The sequence below is a fragment of the Urtica dioica genome, chromosome 11 (genome assembly GCF_054948205.1).
Source record: "Urtica dioica subsp. dioica isolate 48M chromosome 11, U.dioica_male_clone48M_v1_H2, whole genome shotgun sequence".
NCBI lineage: Eukaryota > Viridiplantae > Streptophyta > Magnoliopsida > Rosales > Urticaceae > Urtica > Urtica dioica.
The window spans coordinates 22,792,754-22,815,941 of record NC_142766.1 but is presented as its reverse complement, the minus strand read 5'-3'; the positions used below and the strand labels follow the sequence as shown (position 1 = coordinate 22,815,941).

The window sequence follows — 23,188 nt, the reverse complement described above, 5'->3', positions numbered from 1 at the left end:
AATGAGAGGAAAAAAAAATGAACTTAAAGATTTGAGCTCACTAATTCATGTTAAAATTCTAATTACTAATATTCCGGTCCAAATATTTTATTGTTGTGGGCTGGGATTTTCGTTAGTAAAAGTTGGGGTCGTTTACTCTGAAAAATCTATTAACTTGAAGGGCGTCTCAGCAAATCAGTTTAAAGTTGTCATTTGTATTTGTATTTTGGTTTTATTTTTATTTTTATTTTTAACATCGAAATTGCGTGTATCCAAGCCCTAATCATCGTCGTTCGTCATCTCTCTCCTTCACCATCGTTCGTCTTCTCTGAAACGTAGAGAAAGAGAAGGTCCGTGGAAGCCATGGACGCTCTGAGGAAACAGCTCGACCAGCTCATGGGAGCGAACCGAAACGGTGACGTTCGGGAGGTCAGCCGGAAGTACTACGATCGCGATGTCTGTCGTCTCTACTTGGTCGGGCTTTGCCCTCACGAGCTCTTCCAATTAACGGTCAGTCTACGGATTTAAACATGGAACTGTAAATTTTCTTAGCTGTTGAAAATTGAAATTAGGAAATTCGGTTTTGGGGAAATTCGTTGAATTCGATGTTGGTTATAAGAGCAGATGTGTTTGGACTCTGGAAATCAGCCCTAAGATAATTGATTTTATGCAGAACCAGCTATTCGTAGGTTTTAGTGTTCGTATATCAATTTGGTAGCATCTGGTTAACCCTAGATTCAGAGCTCAAGAGTCGAAATCGTTTGAGGATTATTTATCAAATCTTGATTTCGTTTTGGTTGTGACTATTTTTTTTTATATATTCGAATTCGGTGTGTTTTGATGCACTATGTTGTATATTGTTTTCCATTTCTTCGCAGAAAATGGATATGGGACCTTGCCCGAAGGTACACTCTTTGCAGCTGCGAAAAGAGTATCCTATTTTTTAAGAAATTTTTTAATTGGCAGGATAATCCTTTTTTTTTCCTCTTGTTCTTTTATGCTAAGTTTCGCTGCTTTGTTCTTGACGGCGATGAAGGAACTTAGTATGAGCAGTTCACTATACTTTCGGTATTGTGTTCATATATGAATTTTCTTAACTCTTAAAAGATATGAAGAAGCAAAGGCAGCAAAAGGGCCCGATAACTATGATAGAGATCTGGAGGATGTCATAGACAGGCTCATTGTTGAATGTGATAGGAAGATTGCGAGGGCTCTTAAACGTCTCGAGGAGGATGATGCCAAGGCTGCCATTGCAATTTCTGTTTCTGAGGTTACTTTGGTGAGTGATGGATTGGATGGTAACTGTTTCAAAGAGCATGATTCTTTGGGTATAATATGAAGCTATTATTTCTCACTGCTGTTTCACACTGCAGACACCAGAGATACTTGAGTTGTCAAAGCAGATCAAAGAGAAGTTAAAAGAAATCGATCAATTTGGTAAGATATTTATCTCCATTAGAACATGTGTAGGTTCTTTCTACTTTCGCGCCTAAGTTAAGGTGATATACTGATTTTTTTTTTCTTCACAAAAAAGTTAGTTAAGCAAGAAATCGAAAACAATTAAGGTTTATATAACATTTCTTATTGAAAGCTGATTTTAATAATTATTATGGGACTTTACAGATCTTGAAGGCAAGACAGATCTTAAGATTAGAGCTCTTGAAGTGATAGATGAACTCAGAACTCAAAGAGCAGACAAACAGGTTCTACTTGAGTGTTGCATGTATTTTTTCTTGTGATTTAGTGAGTAATGATTCTGGAAATACTCTTACTATTTCTGTTTTGAAATGTGTTCTGAAACAGTCCACTCTTCTCTTGGATGCTTTCAATAAAGATAGGGCAGCCTTGCCTCAGCCCTTGCCAAATCCTCCACCATTGGCGCCTTTGCCCACTGTTGCTCCTGATGCTCGCACACAGGAGATGATAAATGAAAAACTTAAGAAAGCTGAGGATCTTGGTAAGTCAAAAACAAATCACTGAATTTTTTTTTATACTTACAATGGGCCTTAGTTAGAGTAGTCGCGTACACACCGAATACAGTTTAAGAAAGTTTCGTAGTGCAATGATGTCTTGTGTCAGAATGTATACATTGCTTCTTGTCTTCCCTGTTGAAGTGTTTCAGTATTCTCAATTCGCTTACTTCAAGTATGCTCTACCCTATTTAGGTGAGCAAGGTATGGTTGATGAGGCACAGAAAGCATTGGAAGAGGCAGAAGCATTGAAGAAGGTTTGTAGACATGTTTTTTTTCCTCCTTTTTTATTGGGTAGCTAGTCTTTCCTTGTAACTAACCTTTTAATTTTATTTATTTTATTTTATTTTAATTTCTTTAGTATACTTTCCTTTATTGTTATTTTTCCTCATTCTGCAAATTTGTTTCCTTCAGTTAGCTCCCAGGCTGGAACCTGCAACACTTGATTCTACTAAATACACAGCAGTTGATGTCCGCATCGTAAGTCCCATTTCCATTTTCTTTTTCTTTTTTCTTTTTTTTTTCCACTCGTTTATTTGTAATGAATAAAAAAGGCTCGTGTGAAAGAAAGCACAGCGTTAAGGAATTTAATATTCATTTTGTATTGCTAAGAAAAATAGCCAAGCCAATAACATTACGATGGTAGATTTAGATTCTCATTATATGTGCAGCAAAGTATGACCGTACATGATGCTTTAGTGTGCTGTGAATCCAATCTAATATAGGATGTGTACATTCAGTGTTTATATAATTTGCGATTGCTGATAAATGTTTCTTGCTTTTTTCATTTGGTGTCTATCAGACTGATCAAAAGCTACGGGTTTGTGACATATGCGGAGCATTTCTAAGCGTTTACGACAGGTAAAGAATTAAAATCCTAGTTGGCATGCTGTTTGTTAATTTTCCCCAGGGAAACAATAGAACTAGTAATTTTTTTGGTTTCAAGCGCTTCAGCTTTTGACCTAGCGGTTATACCTCCTTGTATCAGCAGGCCCTTGTGTCCAGTTTTACGTGGATAACTTTTGCAGCTTAAAGAATGTGCGTTTTTTTTTTTTTTCATTTTATAGATCATCCTGGAAATCATTTGCTCGTACTGCTAGTTCATGAGATAAAATTTAGTTATACCTTATGTTCTGATCTAAATAAGTGAAGCATTTAAATTCTGTTCTTATTTCCAGTGACCGGCGTTTAGCAGATCATTTTGGTGGAAAGCTTCATTTAGGCTATATGCAAATCCGTGACAAGTTGGCAGAGCTTCAGGTTAGTCAAGTTCATGATTCTTTAAACTGCTTCATTTGCCTAGCTTGGCTTTAATAATCATTGTTAGCAGAAAGCACAATGAAATCCATTGGGTATTGTTTTCTTTTTATGAGAACTAGAACATGAGGCGAGCTTCAGTTGAATTAAATGAGAAATGAACGACTTAATTTTTTTTCTTAGGTGCAATGAACGACCCTTCACTAACTAATGTACCAGAAGATAATTACATGTATACTTTTAAAGCTCTCTTATTGTGAATATGTTGGTTCAGGTGCCGGTATAATGTTTCCAATCTTTAGAGATTCTCGTAGTAGTGGATCTGTGAGTTTTTCTTACCTCGAGAAGAACCATGGCATTTATTCTGACCTATATATCAACTATTATATTGTTTGTTTTTTCTGTTCGTGTGCCATGACATTGCTGAACATGGGATATTTAGCTAACAGTATAAATACTTGTAAGATATGATCTACTTCCTATAGCTTCTCAAATTTCGGGGGTATGAAACCATATTATTTAATTGACCTGTGGTAAGTGGTGTTGTAAGTACTAATTTACCCTTTCCCAACCTTGGTCGATTTTTAATTTTTTATGCACAGTACACTCTTAGAGATGAGAATATGTTTACCTGTTGTTGTCCCTTGTTGAGTTTTGTCCATATTATGAACACTAGGGTGCCAGTAGTTTTCAGGCACTTTAAAGACTCGCATTTCAAACTTTGAAGAAACCCCGTGGATGATATCACTTGGTGAAAATATATTTCTTCTTTCCACCATGTTTAGATCGCAAATGTTTAGATTCGTTGTGAGATATCTTAATGGTACATTTGTTGGCAATTAATATCTCAGGAAGAGAGAAACAACAGGAATCGCAAGGTTGAGCGGGTCGACGATAGGAGGTAAAATAAAAAAAAAACAAAAAAAAAAACTTTTCCCATATCCATTCTATTCAGTATTCACTTATGGTGTAGCACAAATACAGACATGAGACACAGGGCCTAAAGTTTCTGACGTGGTTCGATTCTTTTGTGAAGGTCGAAAGAGCAAAGTAGGGAGCGAGAGAGGGAATCGAGCAGAGACCGAGAAAGAGGTGATGAAAGTCGCGATCGAGGTGGTAGGGACAGGGATGTCGATCGCAGGAGCAGAGACCGCGATAGGCACCACGACCGAGATCATCATGGATACAACAATCGTGACCGTGACAGAGATCAAAGAAGCCGCCACAGGTCGAGATCGAGGTCAATGGACCGTTCTAGGGATTACGATCGCCGCAGGTATATATATATATATTTATATATATATATATATAGACATAATATACATACGCATAATGTTTCACATATAATTATACCAAATATACTTTGTTCCAGCAGGCGTCATGATCGGTACTAGGCGACCCCTCGTTGTTTGCTCGGCATATTGAAGTTTCCTATTATAAGATCTTATTTAGGTCAGCGTTGAAAAAACTTGTTTAGGTCAGTCTTGTTTTGAATGTGAACTTTCTCGAGCTGTTACTCCAGTCGATGACGTAAAGAACGCAATGCTTCAGAGTTTTTCCTTTTTTCTTTTTTGGGGTCGAAATTGTATGAAGAGAGAGTGATGTTTGACAACGTATATACCTTTTATTCTAAATGTGACTTAACAGTCCGAAAATCACCAATATTTTGTCCGACTGTAATTTGGACACTCAACTACAAAACCGAATCATCAAGACAGAAAACAGTCCGACAGGTATTCTTGGAGTATTTCTTTATATTTTGGCATCATTAAGAAAAAAAATCTGCAATGTATGTCCGACGAAAATCCCAAGCTTAATCAGCGATTGATTCATGCTTTCAGAACACATATTATACATAGAAAGAAAGAAAAAGAAAAAAAAAAAAATCAAATCCCAGTAGATTTTCTGACACGAACCACACCACCAAGATTAAAATAAAAAAATAAATAAAAAAAATCACAACTGTCGACCAGCGGCGTCGGCGACGAAGGGAAGGTAAGGAGTCCGGCCGAAGACGGAAGAGGCGACGCCGTAGACGAAGCAAGCGGCGCTGAAGAGAAAGATGGCGGTGTGAAGCGACGCCGTGAGTTTGACGGCGACGGCGTTGTGTCCGGGAGTGAAGATCCGCTGAATGAGGACGGGAAGGACGAGGAGTACGTCGAGCGTGACGGCCTGCATGGCGTTGAACCTGACGTAGCGGCTGAGAGAGGTGTTTCTGACGACGCCCAAGTAGAGTCCGAAGAAGGCCACGAAGCTCGCGTACGGCATCGACCGGTATACCGACACCAGCGGCAAGATCGGCTCCAGAGCCATCCCCACCGCCGGGATTCGGCTGAACAGGTACCGACCGTACTGCAGCGAGTTGAAGAACGGCAGGCTGTACGCCGCCGCCGATATCAGCCGCTCCGTCGCCGGCGGTGACGTGACCGACATTCGGGTCCGGAGAGGGCGACACGGTGATTTGAGGCGGGTTCTGTGGCTCGGTGGTGTTGCTGTTAGGTTGAGGAACGAAATGGACGCCATTTTTCTTTTTCTTCCGACGGAGACGAGGAGAGGAGAGAGGGGAAGAAGGGAAAGGGTTTTTATGGCTTTTGTTTTCGATGGGGTTGGGTTTGGTCTTTGATATTAGAAAGTATATGGGCCCATATTAACATGGCCCAATTGCTTAGAAATTTTATTGGAAAAATGACAGAAATACCGATTTTAGAGTAGTAATTTTGAATAATTAGGATAGGAAAAATGACTAACAGATCTGTCCTGAATGATGACTGTCTGAAGTGAAGTTAAGTGAAGAGAGTAATTGTGCAGGGAAAATGGAAGTGACGGGTTGTTTTTCTTTTCCACATTGAATGATGCTTTGTCATTGTCTCGTCTCTCATCCTTAGCAATCTCAGAACACAAGAACATACATATCTCGCCCATGGTGTCATTGCATCTGATTGTATTAGCCAATGCAAGCGAATTACGCGGACCCTTTATATAATAATAGTCTACCAAAGTACAAAACTGTTAGAAAGTATAAAGAGCAAGTGAGATTCTAAAAATCTTTAGCTTTTCTTCTAAGCTCATTCAATTCCTGCTCAATCTCCGACTCCCGATAAGGAAACACCGTGTTCAGCGTCACCTCTCTCTTCCCCGCCGGAAGTTCTCCTTTCTGATCGGAAATTCGACAATGTCAACTTAAACGCCAATTTGTTTAAAAAAAAATCGCAATCCAGATGAAAACTTTTTACCTTTGATCTACCAGATACTTCTTTTTTCAACTCCTCGAGATCATCGTCAACTGAAGAAGAGCCCTCCAATAATCGGAACTGTGACACGACAAAAACAATACTTAAAATAAAAACTAAAAAAGAAAGTTCAACTCTGGGAAGATCCTATTCTACCTTGCTCTCAAGATCATCAGTGGTTAATTCATTCATAGCCTCAGCTTGAGATTCCATGGACATCACTGCAGCGACGAGAATGGCTTTTACCCGTTCGCTTCTCCTTCAATCATGTTTAGATGACGAATAAACAATGTGACAAAATTTTGAGCAAACCTTTTTCCTCCATCTTGTTGAAAGCGTCGAGAGCACTGCTCGTGTCAACGTTGCCCAATAATTCACTTACTTTGGTCGAAGTCCTGAGTCAATTTGTTCAAACTCAACTCAAAATGATGACCCGTGCCAAAGATAAATAAAACAAGGAACGATAGTGAAGACATACTTTGCAGATTGAGCCCGTGCCTTGAGGACGTCTTTCTTTGCTCTCGCCTCTTGCATTTTGCTCTCCAATAGCTGTTGCAAAAAGGAATAAGTTTTGTGTTTCTCGATAGAAAGTGACGAAAACTCGACCACACGTCTCGGACTCTCTAAGTGTTATATTTCTCCATAAAATGTAAAATTCGTCCCAAAAACATGTGAATCGACACGTAACTCACCCGCGTATTGGAGACAAGATTATCAGCAATGCTCTTCTGTTGATCAAGCTGAGTCTTCAACGCATTTGCGTTGTCCTGCAATTCATTACCAAAAAAGAAAGAAAAAATACTCAAATTCCATTCGAAATATGTGTATGTATATAATAAATAAAAAATAATACGTACTGCATAAGATTTTCGTCGTTTAAGCGCTTCACGAGCAAGATCCTCGTCTCCTTTTCCAAGAGCAAGTTGAGCCCTTCTGTACCTAATCATACGAGCAAGCTTTAGGCCAATCCTTACTATCATAGTATAAAAACGACGGAATAAATAACAACACTGAGACGAGAAGATAAATCACCATTCTTCAGAAGCCTGTTGAGCAGATTTGTATCTGTTCTCTAACTGCTTTTGAGACGCCAAAACCTTCATAAACCAGTACCCAAAAAAAAAAATGAAAATTCTGATCTCTTGTGTCTTGGATGAATAAAATTGGTCACTGGAAAGACTTACTTGTGCGGTGGCTTGACGCATCTTGATCAAATCTGTGTTCATATCGACAACAGTTTGGTCCAAAATCTTCTCAGGATCTTCAAACGAGCTCAAAATAGAATTGGCATATGACTTCATTCCGTACAAATTTGAACAGAGAAATGTATAAGTTAAGTTGTCTACCATTATTTGATTAAAAAAAATTATTGCGATCACCTTGATGACTCTACCGAATCGGGAAAAAAGATTCATCTGAGCACCACCGCCATGGCAATTACGCCTAAACCCATCGGAGTGAGCTATTCTCAACCTAGAGACTTTAAGGCTTTTCACTGCGAAAACGAAATGGACGCGTTTCACGCTGGTTTTCCTTCTTTTTCTCCGGCAACCAAACAAGGTGGTATGAGACGAAATTCAAGGTGTTACCTCCGAAGCGAACAAACGATGATTTGAAAGGTTCGAGTCGTTTAGAGGAGACGGAAGTACGTAGTGAAATCATAGCCGAGCTTGAGATTGTAGAAGCTCTAGTCGCCATTTTCGTCGGCGAATTAAAAGTCGAACGGAATTGATGTCTTTCACTTCGCCGGGTTTTCTGTAAAAGCTATTTTCTCACCTTTTTTTTTTCTTCTTTTTTCGTTTTTTTTTTTTTTTTAAATTAAATAATGGAACTTTCTTTCTTCTCAAATTTATATGGTCTTCGTTTTTGCTTTCGTTGTTCTAGGCTCAAATTATTTAGTTTGTTAACTCATTACTCAAGGGTACATTATTAGCGAATCTTACTTAATTTGTCAATACAAATTCCTATAATTTGATGAATTTACTTGAAAATAAATGTGTGTAACTGTAAACTTGAGAGAAAATGACAATAAATTTCGTGTTTAAATATAAGAATTCAAGATGTACGGGCTAACTTTTGAAATTTCAACACCATCGTTTTTTTTTTATATATATATAAAATTCAGACAACTTTGTCCTTGATAGTTTCTTACCTAAATATCATTCACAAATTCGACCTACCTCTGAAATAATTTGTTTACACGAAACAAGACTAAGAAGATGATCTCGCAAATGTAGTTTGAAACCGGAGCTACGACAGAGATTTAGATTGAATGAAAAGAATAACAAATGTAAAAGAATAAAATAATAATAAAAAAAAATGTTATTTTTGAAATTGAAACTTAAAAGTCTGGACTAGAGGTAATTTCTTATAAAACTTATCCTTTAGTCATTTGTACACGTAGCAAAGGCTTTAAAGCTTGTTGCTAGCAATATACTTGTAGGTAAGAATGGATATTGATTTATTTTATTAGTGATGTGTTAGTTTTAAATGTATGTTTGCATGTATAAATTTTGTTTTGCCTGAGCAATAAAGGGGAAACTAATCGACCAAATTTTCGGTAATTTATTTTAATAAAACGTTAAATTAATTCATGATTATATATGATCAATGATATATCAGTTAGTTATTGAAGTAGAAATAGAACATATAGATACGTAAAATGTGGCAATTTGGTCTGAACGCGAAAAACAAAACGGTTACGACACGATTTAAAGCGAATTTTGATCTCAATAAATGGGTCGGTTCTTAATTGGATCGAACACGCTAACACGATTAAATAATGATTCAAAACGACACGATTACAGTAACACAATAAAAAAACCGATTAGCACGATTATTAAATGGTCAACACGAAATACGATTACGACCCACACGAATATGATCCAATTTACACGATTACGAGTAACAGCACGATTATGATCCATTTAAACACGATTAGTATTATATATGTAAAATTATAAATTTATAACTATAAACATAAAATTACAATTATAAACATAAAATTGATATTAGAAAATATGATGTAATAAAATAAAGTATATTCGTATAACTATCAATTTGGTATGATAACATATAGTCAATAGTATACCAATTGACTTAACGAGAGCAATAAGAATCACAATTCATATCGAACAATCACAATTACTATAGTCTCATAATAACATATCATATTCAATTTTGTTTTATTTCAATTCAATTCATACAATCACAATAACTATCATCTCATAATAACGTATCATATTCAATTTTATTGAATTTCAATTCAATTCATAAGGAAAAATCACAAATTTAAAATTGACAGTCACAATAACTGTAGTCTCATAATACCGTATCACATTCAATTTTGTTTTATTTCAATTCAATTCATATCAAACAATTACAATTCACAATCACAATAACAATCATCTCATAATAACGTATCACATTGAATTCTATTTGATTTTAATACAATTCAATTCACAATCATAATAACTATCATTTCATACTAACGTATCATATTCAATTTTGTTTTATTTAAATTCAATTAAATTCATATTGAAAAATCAAAATTTAAAATTGGCATTCACAATGACTATAGTCTCATTATAAAGTATCATATTCAGTTTCTATAAATCGTATGGGTATTGGTTAGAGAGTCACTCGTAGTGTGTTTGTTGAATATGTGAATGTGAATTTGGGTATTGGTTATGTGCTTGTTGAACTTTTGATTTTCGGTATTGTTGAACTTTTGGTCTTGGCCAGAGTCTAAAGTGTGTTTGTTTTTTGTGTAAGTGTTTTATACTTTTATTTTTTTACATGCTATAAATGGATTGTGATTCTGAATCAGTTGAACAAACAGTGTCGATGTATCAGAAGTTAGGGCAAAAAGAAAGAGGACAATTATGATCTTATGATTGTTATGTATTTGATAATTATATCGTAACTAATTGAGTCCGAATGTCTAAACACAGTTAAATACATATTTAACACGATTATTAAACGGTTTAATTTAAACGGTTATGAATCTGTACAAAAAAATAAACGATCGGATTTGGATCTAGATTTCAAACAGGATTAATAAATGGTCAAAATGATTGGTAATCATTTTCCGATAATTCTTATTTTTCCAATAACGAAAAAAAAATACTTTCGAAATTGTTTCCGCACGAGAAATTACAAATACTATAATTCATCTTTATTTATTGAAAATCCTACAATCCCATTGAAAGATTGAATTTAACTGAAATTGAGTATGTGACTACACGAAAGGGACGATTGCACCTAATATTATCTTTCTGGTGGAATGCTACCTTAAATTTTCTATTTTAATGAGTTATGGTCATTTATTTAAAAATATATATATATACATATATATATCTACTTTATACTTAGAAATCAAAATGATGGTTTACTGTTCATTTACTGTTCAGAACATAAACCAATTATAATTTTACACGTATATAAGTTTTATCTTTACCACGTTCTCAATTGCTTCCTCAATTTCTTCTTCTCCATTCTTCCTCACCTCACCTCACCGCTCTCTTTCCCTTCCTTCTTCTCTCACTGATTCTCGCCCCCTCTCTCCTGAACAACGCCACCACCCTTTCCCCGTCTTCCTCTCTCTCACCCGCTCCCTCTTCTTCGTCCTCTCTTCCTCTCTCCCGCGCGAGCGCCAACCCGACTGCGCGCACGCCTCTGCCGACCGCGCGACCAGCGACCAGGCGCCGCCATCTCTATCTCTCGCTTGTTGTCTCTCTGTCCCCGCGCTCACCCGACACGCGCTTCCGACGTGAGCACAGCGCGAGTGCCGACGAGCTCCGAGTCTTCTGCGCGACTTGACATGACTCTTCCTCCTCCGCCGCGCCGACCTCTGCTCTTTCCTCGCTGGCAACGATGCTTCCGAAGAAGCTCGATCGCCCGATTCCGCTCTCTTCGTCGTCGGCCTCCAGAGTTTTAGGTTTGTAAATTAGGGTTTTTTTCATTGTTATTTCTAGGGTTTGAAATTGGCATCTGATTTGGGGATTCCGAAATCGTGCTTGTTTCAATTGATTTCGTTGTATATTATTGATTGAATTTAAATTGAAGCTTGTAAGTCTGATTTTGTGAGGATTGTTAGTGGTCATTCAATTGCCTTTGTCTATTGTTGCTTTAACTTAAAATAAATTCCCACAGATTGATTTAACAAATGGTTAATGCTTCTGGTATCCAGTTGTGTTTTAGCAGTTCTAGATTTCTTTAATGATTATGCCAGGTCTGAGTCTGTGGCTTCGTGTGTAGCTCTGTGACGTTTCGTTTGTGCTTTTGTTCAGGACCATCAGAGAAGGCGTTTACGCACTTTTGGACCACAGATTCATGCCCTGTTACGGTCAAGGAATTGGCTAACAGAGCTCCGTTCGAAGAGACGAGCTGACGTGATGATGGTGAGACGAGCTGACCAACTGATGGTGAGAAGAGCTGACGAACTGATGGTGAGATGAGTTGACGAACTGATGATGAGACGAGCTGATGTGATGATGATGAGACGAGCTGACGAACTGATGGTGAGACGAGCTGACGAACTGATGGTAAGATGAGTTGACGAACTGATGATGAGACGGGCTGACGTGATGATGGTGAGACGAGCTGACGAACTGATGGTGAGATGAGCTGACGAACTGATGGTGAGACGAGCTGACGAACTGATGATGAGACGAGCTGACGTGATGATGGTGAGACGAGCTGACGAACTGAGACGAACTGATGGTGAGACGAGCTGACGAACTGATGATGAGACGAGCTGACGAACTGAGACTATACCGAAATCCATGCCTCAATCCTCCTGGGCTTCAACGCTAATCACTCTTGATCACTTCTCCAACGCCGATTTCGGTATAGTCCGCATCTTCTTCGCCGATCTCATCGACGATGACACGGTCTCGTCACAATCCAAGGCTGTCGAGGCGTCTTCCACAATGCGTCCCCCTGCACGCTCGTAGACACGTGGGATCTGCAGTCGAAGCTGCTATCGCCGGCGGTTGACGGCGCTGTCAACGTCCTGCAAGCCGCTAGAGACGCGGGTGTGAAGCGCGTGGTGCTCACGTCGTTGATTTCGACGATGCCGACAATTCCAGAAGTTTACGGACCCCAAGCTCGCCAACGTAGGAAGAGGTTATGGGGATCAACAATGGATTTAATATTGGGGTTCGTCAATATGCATGATCTTTTTATTTATCAAAATTGTGGTTTTAATTGTTATTAAATTTGTGTTGATTTTATGAAGGCACATTAGAAGAGAAAGCTAGGTTTATAACAATTGGTGAAAATAAATTTACGTTGAAGCAAATGCATTGGCATTGTGCTTCCGAGCACAAATTGATGGGGATTCATTAATAATCCTCTCTCTCTCTCTCTCTCTCTCTCTCACTCTAGGATTTTTTTTCTCTCTAATGATCATAGTGCCACTATTGTGTATCGCCTATTCAACGTCGTGAATTCCCTGAATGAAAGAAAGGTACAGTGTTTTTCATTTTCATTTGTGCTTATTTGTGTTAATATCAATATATTTATGTTAATTTACGTTAATATCGATATATTTGTTGCAGAAACGCAGACTACAAGCGCCATCGATTAAAAGATCAAATTTAAAAAATAGTAAAGTACAAAGGACAATTTCACGATAAATTCAGGAATGATCATGTTCGACTACTAAAAATTGAAGGTAGGGATTAAGGCGTTTCAATTCAACAACGATGTGAATAAAATTTCCACCCAATAAAATAAAATTGTTAATCTAGACTGGTTTATCACGACAATTTAGCACTAACGCTCGTTTTGTTAAGTGGCCACATTGAAATTGGATACAAGCTTTCATAAATAAAAAATAAATTTGAAGCCGGGTCTTGGCACGAGCTTGTACAAGCAACACCGAACTATACAGAGCCATGAAACTAAACCACAAAAAATAGTAATCAACTATAAAAACGCTAATCTTGAATGTCAAAATAATAAAGTTAAACTCCAAATAAAAAATTTAGTCTTCTCTTTTGCTGAGCCTGTTCTGTTCATGCACACCACATCTTGCGCTTTCCTTTTCGGATAGCAGCGGATCTCTGTGAGTCTTGGTGGTCTTCGGGCGAGTCTTCCACAAACGTCGATTCATTTTCAGGTGATTCTTCTGGGATCGTCTGATCTTGCATAACCAACCCACGGTTCCTGCTGAACTTTCTGATCGGCGTAGTTGGTAAATTTGGCTGACACTCATCAGAAGGCTCACTTCTTTGACTATTGTTCAATTGACTATTTTGCAATTCATTCCGATGAGGCATCGACTCCTCTCCACTCCCAACATAGTCTAACATCATCTGTGGAATTCAAACAATAAAAAATTGAACTCTCAATTTTGGACATATATAAATTATTAACAAACTCATTATGCAATTTAACTCTTACTTTCCAATCTTTGAAATCAAATCTGAAGACAAAATGACTATAAGCGACTCTCCGAGATGCAATTTCGTCGGCAGCCGGTGCATTTTTTGGCGCTGAAACAAAATAATTCAATTTACATTGAAACATTGATTTATGAAGAAAAAAAAATATTAAAATGGGAAAACTTGAAACAAGGACTTACAAACTAGATGACGGCCTTTCTCGTCAACTTTAATTTCCGCTCTCCCGTCTTTTACCAGAAATGACAGCGCAAACAAATTTTCCACTGTCTGTGCAAAAGAAGTCCTGTTCAAAATCAGATTTTCGAGCCCAGCAATTCTGTTCTTCCTCAAGATGTTGAACATGGTTGCCATGTTTTTATCGGTGTCTGTTTTTTCTTCCGCAGCAGAGTCATCTATCTGCACATGTCAGGGAATACTATTTAAGCACATTTCATGATACAATTAATAACCTTCAATCTATTGTTTCGTTTAGAAAAATAGTCATGAAAATTTTACCTCTTCGGGCCGCGATCTGTGAGTAGGTTTGTCATGCTTCCGGCGAATTGCAGGTTTGCGGATCTTTGGTTCTATATCCATTGGCCCAATCCTGAAAAATTACCAAAACACATCGATCAAAACATAGAATTAAACACACAAAAATCACTCAATAGCAACCTAGAAAATTAAAAGAATCCAGTGGCATTTACATAGTGTAACATCCAGGAGCCCTCTTGAAGACATGTGAGACTGCAACTCCGACATCTTTCCAAAACGTCGAGCTCATCGAGCCATCAATGGTGTTCCCTTGCTGCCCATATTCTTTGCACAGAAAGCTGACAAAATTGGAAGGTGTTATGCCTGAAGCTCCGTGAGCCTTCACAGAGCTCACCAATGTGTTTGTAATGTCCAACAACGCTTCTGCATCGGCGACTTGCTCTCTCGGCTTTTGAACTGGATAATCGAACATAATAGAAACTTGATTTCATATGAATAACTAGCCATTGTGTGTTTCAAGATTAATAAAAAGGCTAGAGAATATACCCAGTTGATGCAAGCTTTCTACTTCGTTCATGATGGAACTGAACTTATCAGGATCTGGATTTGTTAAATCTTCCCTTTTCTCTGTTCATAGTTAAATGGACAATATTATTCTCAATCCAACAAGTACAAAATTACTCTCCGTACTCGCTCACACGCACACACTAAAAGCTAATATATAGAAACTTCACCGTCGATTTCCAGAAAGAAAAAGAAAAGGTTCCAACACTAATAGAAATCCGTAGCATTACAAGAAAACTAAACAAAACAAGAACGCACAAAGAATCAAACCACACAGGGTGAGAAGAAAAAATTACCGCTGATCTTGGACTTCACGGCAAGGTACCGAGAGCGAAGAATTCGACGGTCTCGATCGCCATGAGCGTCGCTCGGTTCTGCGACTCTTCTACCACTACATCCATTGCCTAGTTCGCGCTTCACAGGTCGAACCATGGCGAGAGAGAGAGAGAGAGAGGGTTTTCGATTCAAAACCGTGAAGATTTAATTATTTTAAAAAGCCCCAAATGAAATATTTGGAGATTTATATCCAAATTCTCTGAAATAGGGTTTCTGTTTTTTATATTTGTAATTTGAGAGGGTGAAAAAGTCCCGGGAATTGAAATTTTGAAGAGTCATTTCGCTAAGAGAATTCCCTCTTCTTTATTTCGCACGATTCACGAAGAACGAGGCTCTTTACTGTTGATTTTCAGAATGATGGACGGTTGAGATTTCGGCTTTGGGCGTGTTTGGCACGGCTTTTTTAAGCCTGTTTTTGCTTTTAGTAAAAACCAAACTGCAATCCACCTGTTTGGTAACACAGTTTTTAGTAAAAACTTGAAAAACGATTTTACAAATTGTACTACGAATCGCAAAGCTAGGAATCTCAGCTTTCTGTAAAAGCGATTTTAGTTCCTGAATACAATTACTGTTATATTCTCTGTTATTTTTTAAATCCCGAAATTATATCCTAAAAACTCTCTAACAAACAGACTCTTGAGACTTACGTACAAACCAAAGTCTGCAAACTTTAATAATCGAAACAAATTTCTCCTAAAATTTCTAAACAGAATCATTCAGATTAAGTATATAAATAAATCAACAGATTTTTATCAAAATCATTCAGAATATACACGGTTTCATATTAAAAAATCAAACCTATAAGCAGGGAAGACTTTGAAGCAGATCTCTCTACAACCTCTGAACACACACTCTACACAAGGTTCGGGGAAGAAACTGAAAAGATTTAAGGTTAGTCTTTTTTTTGTTTGTGTTTCTAAATACTCTGAGTAGTAGACATCAAAGTCAAAAAATGAAGAAATAAAACAAACCTAGTTGTTGTTCGGTATGAATAGAAGTCTGTCAGCCCGACCATTCATCCGCGGCGAGCTCGAGAAACTGGACCCACGTCTTCCGTCGCTCGAGGCGTTTCTTCGCCCGCTCGGTGTCGCCGACCACCTTGGCGCCGCCGCCGCGCGCCTCGTCCACCTCTTCTGCGTCGTCCCGAGGCAAACCCTAATCCACGACGACCTCCTATTCTGATACTCTGAAGCCGATCTCAATGTCGAAACAAAAAAAAAAAGCTCAAAACCCTAAAAAAAAAAATCCCGAAGTTTCAAGATACGAATGAATCAACCGGTTTGAGGAAGAACAGAACAAAAACCCCCAATTTTGAAACCCCAAAACCAGAAAACCTAGAAATAAAAAACCCCCCACTTATAAATCAGCTCAACCATTTGAAAATCTACCTCGAGCACAACGGATTTGAAGAAAAAATCATCTCACAGCCCTCGTTTCCCCGGCGTTCTACACGCTCTCTCGCTCTCTCGCTCGCTCTTCTCTAAAAAAATGTCGCGAGGTTTTGAAATGTTGAGGAAGAAAAAAATTAACTTGGGTTAGTCTCACCACACCACCGAGTGAGTTAAGTAAAGGGGGTTAACCGGTGTATATCCTGTTACATTTTGTCCCAAAAATTTGGTTCTTTTAAAATGATTTTATATTAAATGCAAGTCATAATTTCAAAAATAAGTATAGACTTGTATGATTATAGACTTACAAAAATAAGTCTCACCACCAAATGACTATTTTGTGACGACGAGCAATGTTCTAGGCGGTTTTGGTTTCCATTGATAGATTCAATCGGATTCTAATGTTACTTTACGTTTGAAATATATATCATGAGATAATTTTTAGTTATTTGCAGACATACAACTAAAAGAAGAAAAAGAAAATGTTATGGATTTTTAATGACTCCTGATTTCTAATTTGTTCTAGTAATTTAATAATTTTTAGTTATTTGCAAACATTGAGCTGAAATATTTATCCCATACTTAAGTGTGCAATCAGCACAATGAGCAACGAGTGAAACTTTAACTATTTATTAAAAAAAAAAAATCCAGCACAATATTGGTTATATTTCTTTTTTTTTTTTTTGGTACATTTTTGTAATTCTGAATTTTTTTTTTTACCTAAGAATAGTTTTACTTGATAAATGTCGAATGCTTGTGTAAATATGATAATAATCTCACGATTTATAACACCTAGGTCCTAGGGTTATATGGTAGAAATAATTCATTTTTTAAATTTTATTTAACTACTGTAGTAAAAATTTATTTGAATTAAATGTATACTTGTAGATGACTGAAAATCAAGATACACGACCTCGAACAAAAGCAGTATGGGATAATGATGCGATTGAAATCTTATGCGACGTATGTATTGCGGAGATTGAAGCTGAAAATCGACCGGGAACAAGTTTCACCAAAGTAGGATGAGAGAATATGGTGAAAAATATTTCCGAGAAAACACAAAGGGTATACAATAAAGCTCAGTTGAAAAATAAGATGGAGTTACTGAAAGGTGAATGTAAACTCTGGAAGCAATTGATCGGTAAAGAAACTGGTCTTGGATGGAATGGTAACAATAATACCGTTGATGCAAGTGAAGAGTGGTGGCGTAGTAATATAAAGGTTTATCGCAACTATGGCATTGCATAACTATATTCGAATGCATGCAAGACAAGAGATGGATTTTGAAATATTCGACGAGACAGAGGGCAATGGAGAGGGGGATGAAAAGGACACAACTGAAGATCAAGATGAAGATTGTCAGACTTCTTCGAGTAGTATGGACAAGTTAAGAGATGAGATTACTGCAAGTTTAGTAGAAACGATAAATTTGTAGTTTACATTTTCGTCAATAATTAAAAAACTTTATATTAAAAATAAAATAAATTTTTTTCGTCCATATTTTTCTAGTTTGTAATTATAATTCATATATATGCATATAAATAAGCATATTAATAATTATTATTTAATTTTTAAGAACATGTCTATTTTAGTCTTTTGACCATAATATATTTATTTTACCAAACGTTAAATCAGCTTTTGTTATCAGCAACAACTATTTTATAAACAGTTTACCAAACACCTAACAGTTTATAAAAAAACAGTTTTTATAAAAAACATAAACTAAAAACACTTTCTTAAAAAACAAAGCTGTGCCAAACGGACCCTTTGTCTGTCGTGATTAAGTGGAAACAAAAACTTCCGCTGCAAGCCAGGGAGGGTGTGTAGGCCAATCTAGGGGTAATTTTGTTATATATTGGGTCCGTTTGGCACAGCTTTGTTTTTTAAGAAAGTGTTTTTAGTTTTTGTTTTTTATAAAAACTGTTTTTTTTTTAAACTGTTAGGTGTTTGGTAAACTGTTTATAAAATAGTTGTTGCTGATAACAAAAGCTGATTTAGCGTTTGGTAAAATAAATATATTATGGTCAAAATACTAAAATAGACATGTTCTTAAAGATTAAATAATAATTATTAATATGCTTATTTATATGCATATATATGAATTATAATTACAAACTAGAAAAATATGGACGAAAACAATTTATTTTATTTTTAATATAAAGTTTTTTAATTATTGACGAAAATGTAAACTACAAATTTATCGTTTCTACTGAACTTGCAGTAATCTCATCTCTTAACTTGTCCATACTACTCGAAGAAGTCTGACAATCTTCATCTTGATCTTCAGTTGTGTCGTTTTCATCCCCCTCTCCATCGCCCTCTGTCTCGTCGAATATTTCAAAATCCATCTCTTGTCTTGCATGCATTCGAATATAGTTATGCAATGCCATAGTTGCGATAAACCTTTATTTTACTACGCCACCACTCTTCACTTGCATCAACGGTATTATTGTTACCATTCCATCCGAGACCAGTTTCTTTACCGATCAATTGCTTCCAGAGTTTACAATCACCTTTCAGTAACTCCATCTTATTTTTCAACTGAGCTTTATTGTATACCCTTTGTGTTTTCTCGGAAATATTTTTCACCATATTCTCTCATCCTACTTTGGTGAAACTTGTTCCCGGTCGATTTCCAGCTTCAATCTTCGCAATACATACGTCGCATAAGATTTCAATCGCATCATTATCCCATACTGCTCTTGTTCGAGGTCGTGTATCCTGATTTTCAGTCATCTACAAGTATACATTTAATTCAAATAAATTTTTACTACAGTAGTTAAATAAAATTTGAAAAATGAATTATTTATACTATATAATACTAGGACCTAGGTGTTATAAATCGTGAGATTATTATCATATTTACACAAGCATTCGACATTTATCAAGTAAAACTATTCTTAGGTAAAAAAAAAAAAATTCAAAATTACAAAAATGTACCAAAAAAAAATAAAGAAATATAACCAATATTGTGCTGGAAATTTTTTTTTAATAAATAGTTAAAGTTTCACTCGTTGCTCGTTGTGCTGATTGCACACTTAAGTATGGGATAAATATTTCAGCTCAATGTTTGCAAATAACTAAAAATTATTAAATTACTAGAACAAATTAGAAATCAGGAGTCATTAAAAATCCATAACATTTTCTTTTTCTTCTTTTAGTTGTATGTCTGCAAATAACTAAAAATTATCTTATGTATCTCATAATATATATTTCAAACGTAAAGTAACATTGGAATCCGATTGAATCTATCAATGGAAACCAAAACCGCCTAGAACATTGCTCGTCGTCACAAAATAGTCATTTGGTGGTGAGACTTATTTTTGTAAGTCTATAATCATACAAGTCTATACTTATTTTTGAAATTATGACTTGCATTTAATATAAAATCATTTTAAAAGAACCAAATTTTTGGGACAAAATGTAACAGGATATACACCGGTTAACCCCCTTTACTTAACTCACTCGGTGGTGTGGTGAGACTAACCCAAGTTAATTTTTTTCTTCCTCGACATTTCAAAACCTCGCGACATTTTTTTATAGAGAGAGAGCGAGCGAGAGAGCGAACGAGCGTGTAGAACGCCGGGGAAACGAGGGCTGTGAGCTGATTTTTTCTTCAAATCCGTTGTGCTCGAGGTAGATTTTCAAATGGTTGAGCTGATTTATAAGTGGGGGGTTTTTGATTTCTAGGTTTTCTGGTTTTGGGGTTTCAAGATTGGGGGTTTTTGTTCTGTTCTTCCTCAAACCGATTGATTCATTCGTATCTTGAAACATTTAGTTCAAATTTTGATTACGACGCCTGGATTTTGAGCTTCGGGATTATTTTTTTTAGGGTTTTGAGCTTTTTTGTTTGTTTCGACATTGAGATCGGCTTCAGAGTATCAGAATAGGAGGTCGTCGTGGATTAGGGTTTGCCTCGGGACGACGCAGAAGAAGTGGACGAGGCGCGCGGCGGTGGCGCCAAGGTGGTCGGCGACACCGAGCGGGCGAAGAAACGCCTCGAGCGACGGAAGACGTGGGTCCAGTTTCTCGAGCTCGCCGCGGATGAATGGTCGGGCTGACAGACTTCTATTCATACCGAATAACAACTAGGTTTGTTTTATTTCTTCATTTTTTGACTTTGATGTCTACTACTCAGAGTATTTAGAAACACAAACAAAAAGAAGACTAACCTTAAATCTTATCAGTTTCTTCCCCGAACCTTGTGTAGAGTGTGTGTTCAGAGGTTGTAGAGAGATCTGCTTCAAAGTCGTCCCTGCTTATAGGTTTGATTTTTTAATATGAAACCGTGTATATTCTGAATGATTTTGATAAAAATCTGTTGATTTATTTATATACTTAATCTGAATGATTTTGTTTAGAAATTTTAGGAGAAATTTGTTTCGATTATTAAAGTTTGCAGACTTTGATTTGTACGTAAGTCTCAAGAGTCTGTTTGTTAGAGAGTTTTTAGGATATAATTTCGGGATTTAAAAAATAACAGAGGATATAACAGTAATTGTATTCAGGAACTAAAATCGCTTTTACAGAAAGCTGAGATTCCTAGCTTTGCGATTCGTAGTATAATTTGTAAAATCGTTTTTCAAGTTTTTACTAAAAACTGTGTTACCAAACAGGTGGATTGCAGTTTGGTTTTTACTAAAAAGCAAAAACATGCTTAAAAAAGCTGTGCCAAACACGCCCATTATGTTGCACATTATTTGTAATTGAAACTTAACAATTTCATTTTATCATATGTTTCAGATTTTTTTGATTTCCAGCCATTCTGCTTATGTGGCATATTGTTTATACCATTTTTACCTTTATTTATTAGTTAATATAATATATTTTCGAAATTAATAAAATCTAATTTATTATTCAAAATCTCTAATTATTAGGATATCAGATATCTCACTCACTCTCTCTCTCTCACACACATTTTTTAGCCATGGACAAATGTAAAAAAACATTTAAAAAAAACGCAATTAATAATCGTTAATAGTTTTCTGCTTCAACTAATATTCAGTAATAACTGTTAATAAGTTTCTATCATAAACCTATAAACAGTTATTACTGACTATTAACTGCGATGCTGTTTTTTTTTCAACTTTCGTTATGGTTAAAAAGGTAAAGAAGAGAGAGAGAGAGAGAGAGAGAGAGAGAGAGAGTATTTAGGTATAGATAAATTATTTTCATTTAATTTATTTTTGACAAAAAATTAGGGGAAAAAAATAAGGGTAATTATGTCTTATTACATCAAAGATTGGCTAATTATCAAATATTATTAAAACGTTGGCTATTTCACAATTCTAAGTATTAAAAATGCTAATAAGCTAGAGCGCCCAACATATTATGGGAAACTTACGCAATATGTAATGATATGATCAAGGATTGAAATACCGGGGTTATCGGAAGAAAATCGGTTGGTATGCCGGTTTTTGACACTTGCTGGTAGCGGTATGAACAAAACCGCTAGATACCGAGAAAATCGCCGGTAACCAGAAGAAAACCGGATCGGTTGCCGAAACCCCGAAAACCAGGTCAAATTTTTTTTAAATTAAAAAAAAAATGGGAGACGAACTGACGAACTGATGGTGAGATGAGCTGACGAACTGATGGTGAGATGAGTTGACGAACTGATGATGAGACGAGCTGACGTGATGATCGTGAGACGAGCTGACGAACTGATGGTGAGACGAGCTGACGAACTGATGGTGAGACGAGCTGACGAACTGATGGTGAGACGAGCTGACGAACTGATTTTCTACACCCCCTCAAGCTTGATTTGGTATGATGAAGAAATCGAGCTTGGATTGCACACTTCGAAGAGTCTCGTCACTTGGATAGTCATTGATGGTGAGATGAGCTGACGAACTGATGGTGAGACGAGCTGACGAACCGATGGTGAGATGAGCTGACGAACCGATGGTGAGATGAGTTGGCGTGATGATGGTGAGACGAGCTGACGAACTGAGACGAACTGATGGTGAGACGAACTGACGAACTGATGGTGAGACGAGCTGACGAATTGAGACTAGCTGACGAACTGATTTTCTACACCCCCTCAAGCTTGATTTTGTATGATGAAGAAATCGAGCTTGGATTGCACAGTTCGAAGAGGCTCGTCACTTGGATAGTCATTGATGGTGAGACGAGCTGGCGAACTGATGGTGAGATGAGCTGACGAACTGATGGTGAAATGAGTTGACGAACTGATGATGAGACGAGCTGACGTGATGATGGTGAGACGAGCTGACGAACTGAGACGAAACAAAAAAATAAAATTATGAGTGGTTCTCAATTGTTGCTTTTTGCACAGTGCGTGATTGACATACCTTGGCAGTGAAGGTACTCTAGTGCAACAAGTACCTCATAAGCATAAAATCTACAATAACATTATCCACAAATTGTGATAGATTTTATAAATGAATAATAAATCAATCAAAACATTTTAATTTAATTAGGGATTATTATCTCTATTACCTCAGAGCATCTTCCTTGAGGACTTTTGTTGGTTGTCGGTCAAGAAGCAAGAACAGTTCTCCGCCCGGGCAGTAATCGATTATCAGACAGATATGCGTTTTCGTCTATGAATTTTT

General features: G+C 36.8%; 4 protein-coding genes and 1 long non-coding RNA gene across 11 annotated transcripts; 2 read left to right on the top strand and 3 right to left on the bottom strand.

The window, feature by feature from the left end:
- The first annotated feature begins 237 nt into the window (after positions 1-237).
- Positions 238-4,864, top strand: LOC149382558 (LUC7 related protein). Of its 2 annotated transcripts, none has more exons than XM_089600676.1 (13): positions 238-489; positions 858-910; positions 1,087-1,258; positions 1,353-1,416; positions 1,603-1,682; positions 1,783-1,936; positions 2,145-2,206; positions 2,364-2,429; positions 2,752-2,810; positions 3,128-3,209; positions 4,058-4,107; positions 4,243-4,482; positions 4,582-4,864. In XM_089600676.1, exons 1-13 carry the CDS (start codon positions 343-345, stop codon positions 4,598-4,600), a joined length of 1,248 nt encoding a protein of 415 aa, XP_089456802.1. In that variant the 5' UTR covers positions 238-342; the 3' UTR covers positions 4,601-4,864. The 2 variants fall into 2 exon arrangements, with proteins under 2 accessions (XP_089456802.1, XP_089456800.1); XM_089600674.1 differs by having other exon boundaries at positions 4,579-4,864.
- Positions 4,865-5,000: 136 nt separating this feature from the next.
- On the bottom strand, positions 5,001-5,921 carry TIC20-II (chloroplast import component Tic20-II). The gene has a single exon (XM_089600684.1). The coding sequence runs from the start codon at positions 5,727-5,729 to the stop codon at positions 5,163-5,165; it is 567 nt and encodes a 188-aa protein (XP_089456810.1). The 5' UTR covers positions 5,730-5,921; the 3' UTR covers positions 5,001-5,162.
- Positions 5,922-5,977: 56 nt separating this feature from the next.
- Positions 5,978-8,281, bottom strand: PTAC4 (plastid transcriptionally active 4). 2 transcript variants are annotated; one of them, XM_089600683.1, is made up of 12 exons: positions 8,026-8,281; positions 7,816-7,931; positions 7,621-7,731; positions 7,469-7,533; positions 7,294-7,375; positions 7,129-7,203; positions 6,915-6,985; positions 6,749-6,831; positions 6,593-6,657; positions 6,440-6,517; positions 6,247-6,360; positions 5,978-6,199 (listed from the first exon to the last, which is right to left on the bottom strand). In XM_089600683.1, the coding sequence occupies exons 1-12, from the start codon at positions 8,132-8,134 to the stop codon at positions 6,197-6,199; spliced, it is 972 nt and encodes a 323-aa protein (XP_089456809.1). In that variant the 5' UTR covers positions 8,135-8,281; the 3' UTR covers positions 5,978-6,196. The 2 variants fall into 2 exon arrangements, with proteins under 2 accessions (XP_089456809.1, XP_089456808.1); XM_089600682.1 differs by having other exon boundaries at positions 5,980-6,360; positions 8,026-8,279.
- A 4,881-nt stretch (positions 8,282-13,162) lies between these two features.
- Positions 13,163-16,762, bottom strand: LOC149382555 (non-structural maintenance of chromosomes element 4 homolog A-like). Of its 5 annotated transcripts, none has more exons than XM_089600681.1 (10): positions 16,611-16,751; positions 16,194-16,454; positions 16,021-16,098; positions 15,183-15,669; positions 14,869-14,949; positions 14,535-14,778; positions 14,344-14,434; positions 14,028-14,244; positions 13,847-13,938; positions 13,163-13,755 (listed from the first exon to the last, which is right to left on the bottom strand). In XM_089600681.1, exons 4-10 carry the CDS (start codon positions 15,316-15,318, stop codon positions 13,459-13,461), a joined length of 1,158 nt encoding a protein of 385 aa, XP_089456807.1. In that variant the 5' UTR covers positions 15,319-15,669; positions 16,021-16,098; positions 16,194-16,454; positions 16,611-16,751; the 3' UTR covers positions 13,163-13,458. The 5 variants fall into 5 exon arrangements, with proteins under 5 accessions (XP_089456807.1, XP_089456804.1, XP_089456805.1 ...); XM_089600678.1 differs by having other exon boundaries at positions 13,169-13,758; positions 16,194-16,408; positions 16,611-16,762; XM_089600679.1 differs by having other exon boundaries at positions 13,169-13,758; positions 16,194-16,419; positions 16,611-16,756.
- A 3,336-nt stretch (positions 16,763-20,098) lies between these two features.
- On the top strand, positions 20,099-20,877 carry LOC149382554 (uncharacterized). Its single transcript, XR_016293878.1, has 3 exons — positions 20,099-20,246; positions 20,477-20,702; positions 20,798-20,877. It is a non-coding gene; the product is annotated as an uncharacterized LOC149382554 (long non-coding RNA).
- The last annotated feature ends 2,311 nt before the right edge of the window (positions 20,878-23,188 follow it).

Coding starts and splice junctions, on each gene's coding strand:
- LOC149382558 (XM_089600674.1), top strand. CDS start 343: ATGGACGCTCTGAGGAAACAGCTCGACCAGCTCATGGGAGCGAACCGA. Junction 2,207..2,363: donor AGGCAGAAGCATTGAAGAAG/GTTTGTAGACAT, acceptor TGTTTCCTTCAG/TTAGCTCCCAGGCTGGAACC. Junction 2,430..2,751: donor CAGCAGTTGATGTCCGCATC/GTAAGTCCCATT, acceptor GGTGTCTATCAG/ACTGATCAAAAGCTACGGGT.
- TIC20-II (XM_089600684.1), bottom strand. CDS start 5,729: ATGGCGTCCATTTCGTTCCTCAACCTAACAGCAACACCACCGAGCCAC.
- PTAC4 (XM_089600683.1), bottom strand. CDS start 8,134: ATGGCGACTAGAGCTTCTACAATCTCAAGCTCGGCTATGATTTCACTA. Junction 7,732..7,815: donor GATTCGGTAGAGTCATCAAG/GTGATCGCAATA, acceptor TACGGAATGAAG/TCATATGCCAATTCTATTTT. Junction 6,361..6,439: donor AAGTATCTGGTAGATCAAAG/GTAAAAAGTTTT, acceptor ATTTCCGATCAG/AAAGGAGAACTTCCGGCGGG.
- LOC149382555 (XM_089600678.1), bottom strand. CDS start 15,318: ATGGTTCGACCTGTGAAGCGCGAACTAGGCAATGGATGTAGTGGTAGA. Junction 14,950..15,182: donor CGTGAAGTCCAAGATCAGCG/GTAATTTTTTCT, acceptor AACTATGAACAG/AGAAAAGGGAAGATTTAACA. Junction 13,939..14,027: donor GAAAGGCCGTCATCTAGTTT/GTAAGTCCTTGT, acceptor ATTTTGTTTCAG/CGCCAAAAAATGCACCGGCT.